Source organism: Balaenoptera acutorostrata, chromosome 19 (genome assembly GCF_949987535.1).
Source record: "Balaenoptera acutorostrata chromosome 19, mBalAcu1.1, whole genome shotgun sequence".
Taxonomy (NCBI): Eukaryota; Metazoa; Chordata; class Mammalia; order Artiodactyla; family Balaenopteridae; genus Balaenoptera; species Balaenoptera acutorostrata.
In genome coordinates, this window is record NC_080082.1 from 15,195,906 (window position 1) to 15,209,189 (window position 13,284).

The 13,284-nt window shown below is 39.8% G+C and overlaps 2 protein-coding genes across 7 annotated transcripts in view; one reads left to right on the forward strand and one right to left on the reverse strand.

The window, feature by feature from the left end:
• The window catches only part of IST1 (IST1 factor associated with ESCRT-III), a 37,097-nt gene that overhangs the window by 21,928 nt on the left and 1,885 nt on the right, over window positions 1-13,284 (forward strand). For 5 of the 6 annotated variants that reach the window (XM_007198214.3, XM_057534179.1, XM_007198215.3 and 2 more), the window contains 8 exons: window positions 1,714-1,816; window positions 2,250-2,430; window positions 3,202-3,289; window positions 8,374-8,457; window positions 8,981-9,091; window positions 10,308-10,508; window positions 11,338-11,430; window positions 12,490-12,538. In XM_007198214.3, coding sequence (XP_007198276.1) covers window positions 1,729-1,816; window positions 2,250-2,430; window positions 3,202-3,289; window positions 8,374-8,457; window positions 8,981-9,091; window positions 10,308-10,508; window positions 11,338-11,430; window positions 12,490-12,538 — 895 coding nt within the window. In that variant the 5' untranslated portion in view covers window positions 1,714-1,728. The remainder of the gene's footprint in view (window positions 1-1,713; window positions 1,817-2,249; window positions 2,431-3,201; window positions 3,290-8,373; window positions 8,458-8,980; window positions 9,092-10,307; window positions 10,509-11,337; window positions 11,431-12,489; window positions 12,539-13,284) is intronic. The other variant, XM_007198220.3, reaches the window with a different exon arrangement.
• PKD1L3 (polycystin 1 like 3, transient receptor potential channel interacting) overlaps window positions 11,426-13,284 on the reverse strand; it is a 71,977-nt gene continuing 70,118 nt past the window's right edge. The window contains 1 exon segment of the mRNA XM_057534484.1: window positions 11,426-12,840. The gene's annotated coding sequence lies outside the window, so the exon portion shown is untranslated.

Sequence of the window (13,284 nt, forward strand, 5' to 3'; positions counted from 1 at the left end):
CAGGTTGCATGTCTTTTCTCTAGAATAGGTTTTTTAATCTTGACACTATTGACATTTTGGGCTGGATTTTTTTTGTTTGGGGCGGGGGTGTTGTCCTGTTCATTGTAGGATGTAGGCAGCATCCCTGGATGCCTGCTATGTATGCTAGTAGCATCTCCTGAAATCACGACAAACCAAAATGTCTCCAGTCGTTCCCAGATGTCCCCTCTAGGCAAAATCACTTCCAGTTGAGAACTACTCTAGAATTCTAGTTCTTAGCAAATAGTAATGTAGTTGCCAGATATTCTTAGCTGTTTTTTTTCCAATAGAATATGAGTTCTTTTGATCACAAGGACTGTGCCTTCTAAATTTTTTTATCTCCAGCATCTAGCCATTGTCTGTCATAGAGATAATCAGCGAATATTTGTTAAATGGATTGACCATAATTTAGTATTATAATGGATCCCAGATATTTACCATTGTAAACTGGGACTTGGGTTAATTATTAAATTAAGTATAAAGGATTCTGCAGGCAGTTTCACAAAAGGAAAATATATCTGATATTTTCTGTTAGTGGTTTATGCACAGGCAGACATACTATTCCTAGTGTTTGTCCTTACATTGGGTATGTTTTTTGGTTTGTCTGTCCTTCGGTTACTTTGTTAGGCCTAGCTTTTGTTTGGATAGTACATGTTTTGAAGTTCAGGTCCATAATGAATAGAGAGAAATAGTGCTGTCTTGATACAGAGTGCACAGTGGTCAATGCACAGTGTTATTTATACCCTAAAGTCTTATGGGTGGAGGGAGTAGTTTTGTTGACTATAACTCTGCTGTTCAGTAAAAGTCTTAGTAAATAATAGCCTTCTGTTGTCGAATTTTATTTTATTTTGCTTTTTGTTCTTAAATTTTTTTTACTGAAGTATAGTTGTTTACAGTGTTGTGTTCATTTCTGCTATAGAGCAATGTGATGCAGTTATATATGTGTATACATTCTTTTTTTTAAAAATATTATTTTCCATTATGGTTTATCATAGTATATTGAATTTAGTTCTTTGTGCTATACAGTAGGACCTTGTTGTTTATCCCTGTTGTTGAATTTTATAGAGCAGTTTTTTAAAACTTTTTTACCTCTTTGTATATTTCTTTGTATGTGGGTAGATGTTAATGATATTTCTGTGATCTTGGACAGTAGCTTTTTCCAAAGGCTAAGACTTAGTAGGAGGATTTGAGGAATTAAGGTGATAATATTTTTGAATTTAGTTCTAAATTTGATAATCTTTTCTTATCACTACCTCTTATCTTTTTTGGGGGAGAAGTAGGAGGCCTTCCTGCTTCTTTGTTTTTATCAGCCCACTCCTACACCAGTACAGAGATAGATACTCATTTTATCCATCACCAAGTTCTTTCATCTCTGTGCTCAAAATAGATCTCAAATCCAATCACTTCTACCATCACCACTGCTAACTATCGAAGTCTAAGCTATTTTCATTTTTTGTTTGGACTCTTGTAATAGCCTTGTTCTTGGTTCTTTTGCTTCCATTGTTATCTCTCCCCAATCAGTTCTCCACTCAACAGCCAAATGACCTTTAAAAAATGTGAGTCAGATCATGTTATTTACCTGTATTAGAAAACTACTCTGGTTTATAATGTCAAAAAGTCCACCCTCTAACTGGGCTTAGTTCCTGAACTAATTTTAACTTGAAAGTAGTCATTGTGCTTCTTATCTTTTTCCAGGAGGAACAGCACAGCATGCTGGGCTCTGGATTTAAAGCTGAGCGTTTACGAGTCAATTTGAGATTAGTCATAAACCGTCTTAAACTATTGGAGAAAAAAAAAAGTGAGTTATGAATGATTGCATTGTATTTTCTTTCCCAAAATACATCACTGAATCCTAGCACCTCAATATTGGCTCTTTCAGGCTAGCACTATGAAGTCTTAAGGATCCCATATCCTTTAGGTTTTGGATACATTTCTGCTGTCCTTTGTGACTAGTTAGACTGAATCACTTTGTTGCAGGGAAAGGAACATACTCTTGCTATGGAATAGGTAACGTGACTCCATAGGTGGAAATTTCTGGCTACACAAACAATATTCTCATCTAGACGAGGTAGCAAATTCTAGACTAGATGAGATGAGACTAAATTTGCTAAAGGAGGGTGAGCTAGGATATAGTAGAAACACCCACTTTTCTGTTTTGGGGTGGATGTCTGCCTGCAGGCCAGGGCCCAGTATACTACTACTTTGTGACTGGAGTGTGATTTGTGCTTTAGCGGAACTGGCCCAGAAAGCAAGGAAAGAGATTGCTGACTATCTGGCTGCTGGGAAAGATGAACGAGCTCGAATCCGAGTGGAGCACATTATACGAGAAGACTACCTTGTGGAGGCCATGGAGATCCTGGAGCTGTACTGTGACCTGCTGCTGGCTCGGTTTGGCCTCATCCAGTCTATGAAGTAAGCTGGTTTGTCTTTTTTTTTTTTTAAGCTTCATTGAGGTATAGTTGATTTAGGAAAAAACTTCACATATTTAATGTGTACAATTTGATGAGTTTGGACATAGACATACACCTGTACACCATCATCACAGTCAAGTTAGAAAACAGTCATCACCTCCAGAAATTTCCTTGTATCCCCCTTTTTTTTTTTTGATAAGAACACTTAACATGAGATCTGCCTTAAACATTTTAAAGCACTCAATACAGTATTGTTTAACTGTAGGCACAGTGTTGTTCAGCAGACCTCTAGAACTTTTCCATCTTGTATAACTGTAATGAAGTAAGGTATTTTGATTTGAAGACCTAAGTCAAATCACTTCTGGAATTTGAGAAAGGAGTAGTAATACTGGTCTCTTCGTACACATAGGGCGATAGCACTAAGGGACTACCACTTCACATACCCAACAACATCCTTGCTGCTATTCACTTGAAGGCCTGATCTCAATGTAGACAACTGTTGAAAAGAAAATTTGGAATCTGAAATCAAGAGGCCTAAGTTTGAGTCTTGGCTCAACCATTTCCTTACTTTGTGACCTTGGGCTTGTTACTTAGTTTGTGTTTCCCCCTCCAAAACAGGATGACAGAAATGGCTTGAAGCCTAGAGTTATTGTGAGAATCCAGTGATATTAGTGAAATTGCCTTAGAGGCTATCAAGTATGTGATACAGATGATGGGGTTTTGTTTGTTTGAAAGAATGTTAAATTTCATTTATTTATTTTCCCTTAATTAGGGAGTTAGATTCTGGTCTGGCTGAATCTGTGTCTACACTGATTTGGGCTGCTCCTCGACTCCAGTCAGAAGTGGCTGAGTTGAAAATTGTGAGTACAACCAGTTTCAGTGATGCATGTAGTTTTTCCTATTAGAAAGGTTGGTTAACATAAGTCACTTCTGCTTTTTTGACCACGTATTTTTGTACCCTTCTCATGCTGCCTTTGAAAAAGGCTATGTAAACTTGTTTCTTCCTACTTTTCAGGCCTTATATCATGGAACAGAACAGTGTTTTCCCAACTTGAGTAATTTTTCTAAGGGGCAAAGTTATAAATACCCCCCAGTTTTGTCTTAAATTATTTTTATTGTAACGTTATTTAAGTATATAAAAATAGAAGAGTTTTTATACAACTGTAAACCAGTAAAGTTAAAATAACATTAAGGGAACGGATGTTTTGCTTCATTGATTCATTCCACAAATATTTATTGAGCAGATGTTGTGACTTGGGTGGGTACTGAAAGCACAGTGGTGAACAAAATATGACACCAGCCCTACTCTTGTAGCTTAGAGTCTGGTAGAAGAGACAGAAAAATTCACTGAGAAATTGCCTGCCACAACGTGGATATGGTACTGACTGCTCAGGTACAAATTCAGTTGAGTTGTTTTCTCTCCTATTTTCTACATCTTTGCCAGTTATTCACTAGGAGATTGTCTCAGTCTTATCTCCCAACCTATCTTACGAGATTTCCTTGTCTTCTGTATGTTTTTATTTTTTGAGAGCTCTTTTTAAGTCTCTGCATATGTTTTTTTTTTTTTTTTTTTTAAAGATTTATTTATTGATTGATTGATTGCTATGTTGGGTCTTCGTTTCTGTGCTAGGGCTTGCTGTAGTTGCGGCAAGCGGGGGCTACTCTTCATCGCGGTGCGCGGGCCTCTCACTATTGTGGCCTCTCTTGTTGCGGAGCACAGGCTCCAGACGCGCAGGCTCAGTAGTTGCGGCTCACGGGCCTAGTTGCTCCGCGGCATGTGGGATCCTCCCAGACCAGGGCGCGAACCCGTGTCCCCTGCATTAGCAGGCAGATTCTCGACCACTGCGCCACCAGGGAAGCCCCTGTATTTTTTTAATAGTCTATTTTTGTTTCATGGCTACAATGTCTTCTAACTCTCTGAGAATATTATAGTCCCTTTTGACCTTTTCTTGTTTCTGTATTGTTTTCTTCTATCTATTTCTTAGATTTAAACTATTTTTATAATAGAGGCTTTTCTGAAAGGTTTTGTGGCTCTTGGCTGTTCATATTTAAGAGTGAGGTACTAAAAAGTGGATTGGAACCTCTTGTGTGCTTGGGTGGGCTTATTGCCAGATGCCAATTCATTGTTTGTTTTTTTCTTTTTTTCCTTCCAGTTTCATTGAGATGTAATTGACATACAGCACTGTATAAGATGTACAGTATGAGTTGACTTACATACATCATGAAATGATTATCACAATAATTTTAGTGAACATCCATCACCTCATATAGATACAAAATTAAAGAAATAGAAAAATTTATATTTGTAATGAGAACTCTTATGATTTACTCTCAGCAGTTTTCATATATAACATACAGCAGTGTTAATTATATATATATATATATATATTTAAAATTTATTTATTTATTTATTTATTTATTTTTGGCTGTGTTGGGTCTTCGTTTCTGTGCGAGGGCTTTCTCCAGTTGCGGCAAGCGGGGGCCACTCTTCATCGCGTTGCGCGGGCCTCTCACTATCATGGCCTCTCTTGTTGCGGAGCACAGGCTCCAGACGCACAGGCTCAGTAGTTGTGGCTCACGGGCTTAGTTGCTCCGCGGCATGTGGGATCTTCCCAGACCAGGGCACGAACCCGTGTCCCCTGCACTGACAGGCAGATTCTTAACCACTGCGCCACCAGGGAAGCCCCCGGACAGCAGTGTTAATTATATTTGTCATGTTGTGCATTACATCTCTAGTACTTACTTACCTTACAACTGGAAATTTGTAGTACCTTTTGAGTGCTTTCATCCAATTCCCCCTTCCCTCCCACTCCCTGACTCTGGTAACCACAAATCTGATCTCTTTTTCTGTGAGTTTGTTGCATGTTTGTTTGTTTTTGAAGTGTAATTGACCTACAACATTATGTTGTTCCTGTTACACAACATAGTGATTTTTTCTATACATTTCAAAATGATCACGATAAATCTAGTTATGATATGTCACCATACAAACACATTTCTTAGTTATTGACTCTATTCCCCACACTGTACATTTCATACTTGTGACTCATTTATTTTGCAGCTGGAACTTTGTACCACTTAATCTCCCTCACCTATTTCCTCCTCCCACCCACCTCTTGTAACCACCTGATTGTTCTCTGTATCTGTAATTCTGTTTCTGTTTTTGTTTGTTCATATGTTTTATTTTCTGGATTCCACTTATAAGTGAGATCATATGATATTTTTCTTTCTCTGACTTATTTCACTTAGCATAATGCCCTCTAGGTCTGTCCGTGTTGTTGCAAATGGCAAGATTTCGTTCTTTTTTATGGGTAATATTCCACTGTATATATGTACTGCATTTTCATTCATCTATGGATGGGCACTTGGGTTGCTTCCGCATCTTGGTGGTTGTAAATAATGCTGCAGTGAGAATAGGTGTGCATATGTTTCTTCTAATTAGTGTTTTTGTTTTCTTTGGATAAATACCCAGGAGTGGAATTGCTGGATCAGATGTTAGTTCTGTTTTTAATCTTTTGAGGAATCTCCATACTGTTTTCCATAGTGACTACACCAATTTACATTCCCACTAACAGTGCACAAGTGTTCCTTTTTCTCCACATCATCACCAACACTTGTTATTTGTGGTCTTTTCTTTATGATAGCCATTCTGACAGGTGTGAGGGGATATCTCATTGTGGTTTTGATTTGCAGTTCCTTAATTAGTGATATTGAGCATCTTTTCATGTGCCTGTTGGCCATCTGTTTGTCGTCTTTGGAAAAATGTCTGTTCAGCTCTTCTGCCAGTTTTCTAATTGGATTGTTTCTTGGTGTTGAGTTGTATGAGTTTTTTGTATATTTTGGATATTGACCCCTTATCAGATATATTGTTTGCAAATATCTTCTCCCATTCAGTAGGTGGCCTTTTCATTTTGTTGATAGTTTCCTTCACTGTACAAAAGATTTTTAGTTGGATGTAGTCCCATTTGTTTATTGTTGCTTTTGTTTCCCGTGCCTGAGACATACCCAAAAGAGTATTACTAAGACCAGTGTCAAAGAGTGTACTGCCTATATTTTTTCCTAGAAGTCTTATGGTTTCATATCTTACGTTTAAGTCTTTAATCCGTTTTGAATTTATTTTTATGTATGTGTTGAGAGAGTAGTCCAATTTTCCCAACACCATTTATTGAAGAGGCTATCTTTTCCCCATTGTATATTCTTGCCTCCTTTGTTGTAGTATAATTGCCCATATAACTATGGGTTCATTTTTGGGCTCTCTATTCTGTTTCATTGACTTGTCTGTTTTTGTGCCAGTACCATACTGTTTTGATGACTGCAGCTTTTTTAGTATAGCTTGAAATCAGGGAGCATGATACCTCCAGCACCAACTCATTGTTGAATGATCTGACTAAGCCCTTTCTTGAGGGAACTCCAGACTGTCAGGAACTAGTTTTCTTTCCTTGGATTGGTCATTTTCCTCAGAGAGGAGTTCTGTCTTCTACCTGGAAGGTATAAGCTGGCTGCATTTTTGAGAGCACAGGGAGAAGGAAGCCAAAGGTATCATTCCTCTCTTAGAGAAGATTTACACTTAATTCTCTTGTTGCCAGTATCTCCGCTCTCTGCTGTGCATGGAGCCCAGAGTTCCTTTAGTTTAACCTCCCCAGAGAGTAAGCCTCCTGTATTCTGATAGGGTAGGGAGGGTGGTTATACAGTTTTGTGGGTAGGGGAATGGGAGAGTAGAGGCAACTGCTTCTACTTTTAATGTAAATCTTGTTTATAGTCTCTCTTATACTCTTCCTTTATATCAAGATTAATTCCAGACGAAACAAAGATTTACATGTTTTTTAAAAAAAATGAAACCTTAAAGAAACAAGAAAGTTAGGCATTAAAAAAAATAATCTCATAGTGGAAAAGGCATAAACATGCCACAAAACCTAAAAGCCATAAACAAAGAGTGATAATATAAGTAAAAATTAAAGATTTCTGCATAGTATAAAGCAAAACAAAAACCATTGTTAAAAGACAAATAACAAACTTATAAGTACCCAGTACCCCTGAAAGTCTACCTAACACTGAGTGCCCCCTCACTGAACTTCCAGGTCTTGGGACCACTCTGGTCCAATAGCACAGTCATCTCCTGCCTGTACTATTGTAGTAACTTCTTGAAAGTTTTTTCTACGTCTACTTTGTCTTCCTTTCGTCTGTTCACCATTCCATCAGAACAACTAAGGGTTCTGTTCAAAACACTGATCTGATCCTGTCACTACTCCTTGCTTTAAAGTCCTTTAGTGGTTTCCTGTTGTTCTTGTGATAGAAACAAAACTAATAAAGCCTACACAGCCCTGCACTGTCTGGCCCCCATCTGCCTTTCTTCATTTCCTACCACACTCTTCCTCTGGGCTCTGCACAAGAGGCTCACTGATTTTATTTTGACTTGAGGATTGGCCCTGTTTTTCCAGCAGAGGCCTTTGCACATGCTGTTTTCTTTTCCTGGAATGTTCTTCCTTCCCCCCATGTTTAGTTAACTGCTGATCATCCTTTACATCTCAGTGAAGCATCACTTTATCTGACTTTTCTGATCAGGTCTGATTCTACTGTTGTAAGCAGATAGTTTAGTGTACTTTTCCTTTCCCCTTATCACAGCTGCATTTGTACCTTTATCTTTGTGATTATTTGAGTAATGATTATTTTTACCCAGAGACTGTAAGATTCTATAAGAGTAGGAACAATGTCTGTTTTTGTTCATCATGTGTAGTGTATAACATAATGCTTACAATAGAGTTTGGCACATAGTTGCAGCTCAGTGGATGGCTGGATAAACAAACAACTAAATGAATTAATATGTATCCCTTCAGGCTTTACAGACCTAGTCTTTTGGAAATCCTGCTTACTGTTAATAGGAGGAAGCTTGAAGCCCTCTGTAGGAGTGGTTTCCATTTTTATTTACTGTTCTTTTTCTCTGTAGGTTGCTGATCAACTCTGTGCCAAGTATAGCAAGGAATATGGCAAGTTATGTAGGACCAACCAGATTGGAACTGTGAATGACCGGGTAATGAACATAATTGTTAAACATGAAGCAATGGGTGGGGTGGGGGCAGGTTATTTTTATTGCCTGCAGTGAGTCTAGTGGGTACCACTGTAATGTAGGGTTAATCTGGGATTGCACATTTCATAGTGAGAGAGAGAAGAACGCTGTCTGGCAGTGCAGTCAGCTCCTTACCCCTGTCCTACACTTCTGATTGTGAAGCTTTCCGTCATCCTGTGTCATTCCTGATTTTGTATCCTATCCTTTGTGCCACTTGTGATTTATGGAGGTAGAAGTGAGGTGGGGAGAAGGGTAGATGATTTCAAATGTGGAAGGCAGCAATATCAGTCTTTGAGGCATATGTAACCAGAGAATGTGAGAGATACACGGGTCTTGTGCTTTGTGATTGAAAAAAGTAATTTAACTGGTTGGAGCTTCCTTTTTTCCTCTCAATTTGAAATGTGAGGAACAAAGTTTAAAATTGATACAGGTTAGGCTTAGGCTGGTTGATGCATATGCATCTTAACCCTGGATCTTTTACTTACAGCTAATGCACAAACTGAGTGTGGAGGCCCCACCCAAAATCCTGGTGGAGAGATACCTGATTGAAATTGCCAAGAACTACAATGTGCCCTATGAGCCTGACTCTGTGGTCATGGTACGTTTAGAGTCTTTTAGAATACAAAGGAAAATGAGTCTCTCAATACCACTGTTTTTGAAAAATAACCATTTTCTTTGCACTCAAGTTTGCATGTGGGAGTTTAAGCCTTTGTCCAGTTAATGCCTCTGGGGTAACAATAAATATGCCTGCATCTCTCAGAGTATTTAGGGATCAGATGAGATGAATGACTGAAAACACTTTGAAAAGGTACAAACTTTGATATAAAGTGGCATTATTGCTACTTTTCAGTGAAGTTCAAGGAATTGAGAGGCCCCTATGGGTAGCAAGAAAAGCCCCAAGACCCAGAACAGATCCTGAAACATCTGTTGTGTGCCTGCCGTGTGCCCCAGAAAGCTGAGAATACAGAAAATATATAAACAAGGTCCCTGTCCTAAAGAGGCTTACAGTGAAAGAAGGGCAGATATGCGAATAGTAAATCAGCAGTTAATGTTGACCGGGTATAGTATATGTTTTGGTGTGCTGCTCAGACAACCCTCCCCCTGCCTGAAATACTCAAACACTTCAGGACAGAAGCATTTATTCCGCCAGCTTTTTTTTTTTTTTAAATAAATTTATTTTTGGCTGCATTGGGTGTTCGTTGCGGTACGTGGGCTTCTCATTGCAGTGGCGGAGCATGGGCTCTAGGTGCACGGGCTTTAGTAGTTGTGGCGCACAGGCTTAGTTGCTCTGCGGCATGTGGGATCTTCCTGGACCAGGTCTTGAACCCGTGTCCCCTGCCCTGGCAGGCAGATTCTTAACCACTGCACCACCAGGGAAGCCCCTCTCCCACCTCTTGAGAGTATTGATGACTGGTGGCTTACGCAGCTGAGTGTCCCTCCAGCAGTGGCCCTCAGAGGAGAGCTTCCTTACCCAGGGTCTTTCCTGGGGGCAGCTTGTATTTGGTAACTGGTCACTGCAGGGGATTAAAGACTCTGCCCCTTTGTCCCCAGTTGGGAGCACCTGCTGTAGGCCCATCCTAGCTCCAGAACTCCCTGGGGGATTAGCTGACCCCCCCCCCCCCCTTGTTGTGAATGCACGGCAGCCCACCTTTTTCCTTTGCCCAGCCCTGCTTCCTTCATGTCCCCACAGGTGTCTATCCCAAGAGACCTCTCCAGTAAACTTCCATCACGCTAATCTCCATCTCAGAGTCAGCTTCCTGGGGAACCTAGCTGGTGACAGGGCCTAATGATATGGGTTTCTCTCTTTTTCTTAGGCAGAAGCTCCTCCTGGAGTAGATACAGATCTTATTGATGTTGGATTCACAGATGATGTGAAGAAAGGGGGCCCTGGAAGAGGAGGTGGGGGCGGATTCACAGCACCAGCTGGTGGACCTGATGGAACAGTGCCAATGCCCATGCCCATGCCTATGCCATCTCCAAACACTCCTTTCTCATACCCTCTTCCAAAGGGACCAGTAAGTACACATACAAATAAATATGGATATAAGCTCTAGAAAATGTTACAGAAGATGACAAGTTGGCTCTGTGAATACACTCAGGGATTGTAGGTTATCAAGAGGATTTAGCAGTAAGAATATTTGGTATTAGTTTATTGATCATATTGTGGAAAAAATAGCATTGGGATTTGGAGAGTCTTTTGGTTCACCTGTAGGTAATGAAGAGGGAAAATCTAGAGAGATGGTACTAGAAAAACTCTTCATGTAGGTTTCTTGAACCTTTGGGACTTGTAGGTATACTAGTAGCTTTTTCCAAAAATGAATAACCAATACTTACTACCAGGTCTACCTCCTTTGTAGACAAGAAGATGAAAGTCATTGCTAGTAAGAAAGTCTGGGGACTTCTCTGGCGGTCCAGTGGTTAAGACTCCATGCTTCCACTGCATGGGGCGTGGGTTCGATCCCTGGTCAGGGAACTAAGATCCCACGTGTTGTGCAGTGCAGTCATCTCCTCTCCCCCCAAAAAGAAAGTCTGGTAAGAAGCTTCCCTTGTAGACACTGAGGCAATTTAGTAATTTGAAGAATAGCCTTTGGGTACAGATCTTTAAAAATCTGGATTCCTCCTGATCACGTGTGGTCATTTTAGGCACCTTTTTTTCTTTGGGGCTCTTGAATACATGTATTAAATATATATCTTGAATATATATATATGTATTCAATGTGAATATATTCACATTGAGAAAATAGTTGTATACACACACATATTTATTTCTCCCTTCCCATTTACACACTTCAGAAATTGCAGATCAGGGGCAATGTCTCTGATGTTGCCTTTCTCCTCTTGCAGTCGGATTTCAATGGATTGCCAATGGGAAATTATCAGGCCTTTCCCAATATTCATCCACCTCAGATACCAGCAACTCCCCCATCGTATGAATCTGTAAGTGCCTGAGCCTCTTTTATAAGCAGCAGGAGAGTGAATCCCATGAAGAGAGAGCAAAATAATGGCCACAGGGAAGGCAAAGTTTTGATCACTCCTAGTACTGGCATTGCTCTATGCTTTGGATTCTTATGTTGCTTTAATATTACCCTGGAAACGGGGAGTGGTGGTGGTGGTGGTGGTGGTGGTGGCAGCATCATTGGTGGCAATGCTTTGTCTGCAGTTAAGAAATGCAGGAAGGAGCTGCAGATCCTGGAAAGTTCTGGTAGGGCACTTGATCAGACTTTTTTTTAGACTAGGCAGAGAATCATATTGAGCTGGTACAGTCTTGGTGCCAGAATATAATAATTAAAATACCAGTTTTATAAATTCTCAACACTGTGTAAAGGAATAAGAACCAGATTTTTGTCTTAAACAGAAGTGTCTAGTAAATTTCAGCCTATAGCATTAATTTTATATTTTAGTCTTATAGATAAAGCTTGCTATTATTGCTAATATGGTAATGATGCCTTGAACTGTAGGTGGTTGTAACAGTTTTGGTTCAGAATTAGATGACTTTTCTGCCAGCCTTGTTTCCTCATCTAGGGAGATGGCCCTGTTCCTGAGCTTGCTTAGTGTTCTTTCCTTTGGTTTTTACATTGGGCCTGAATTTTTATGTTTTGGTTTTGCACGCATTGAAGCATTGCCCACACATGTTTCTAGGGATGAGGTAGAAGATCTTCATTAGTATTTGAGGACTTGGTTCTTGGAGATGAATGCGGTGGTTTAGAATGCTTTCTCTCTCCCTGGAAGGTGAAGGTATCAGATTAAAGAGAGATGTTATGGTGTGGTAAGAATTTTCTTTTCCTCTGCTTGGCAGTTATGAGTTCAACATGGTATCTCTCTGGTTGGAAGAAGATCAGGAAAGCAGTACAGGGGGCGGAGGGGCAGTTTCTTTGGAGCAGTTTCTGTTGCTTTTGCTGAGCAGCTTAGCTTTTGTGACACACATGGGCTTATACCATTACTTTCACCAGTGATGCCATTGCTTTCTCCTCTGGTCATGTGATCTTTGTGTTTCAGGTTGATGACATTAATGCTGATAAGAATGTCTCTTCTGCACAGATCGTTGGTGAGTCAGAAACCCTCTTGAGAGTTTCTCAGTACTGGACCCTTCGCTGTTTTCTCATCACTGTTCCTCCCTCAGATTGTTTTTATGCTTGTGGCATTCTACCCACATGCCCCGTTCTCTCCCCAAATGCAGTATGGTGGAAACAGAACTCAGGATTTCCCACTTCCAAAAAGAAAAGATCTTTCCTGGCTCCAAAGAATCTCCCAAGTTCCCTGTTTCTGTTAGTGGTATCATTATTCCTTTTCACCTTGTAGTTTTCAGTCATCCTCAAGTTCTGTATGTTCCTGCCGCTTCCACTGTGCCTGGAAATACCAAAATTTTTTAAAAATTTGGGCATTAAAGAGGGGGAAACAGGCATAAATCATAAGTGTATATAGCTCAGTGACTTTTCACAAAGCAAGCATGCTCATGTAGCCATTCACTGAAAAATTAAAACACTACCAGCACTCCAGAAACCCAGAGGGGAATATTTTTTAAAATTGGGACAGTTTCATTGAGGTATAATTTACATACAAAAAATACACAGAAGTGTATATTGTGATGAGTTTTGATGTGTATCTCCACACACATACATTATGTAACCGCCACCTCAGTAAAGATTCAAAACATTTCTATCACCCCAGAAAGTTACCTTGTGTTCCTTTCTAGTCAGTTCCATCCCAGAGGCAAGCACTGTTCTTATTTTCTAAAACTATGGTTTAGGTTGCCTGTTCTAGAACTTAGATATAAATGGAAACATACAGTAG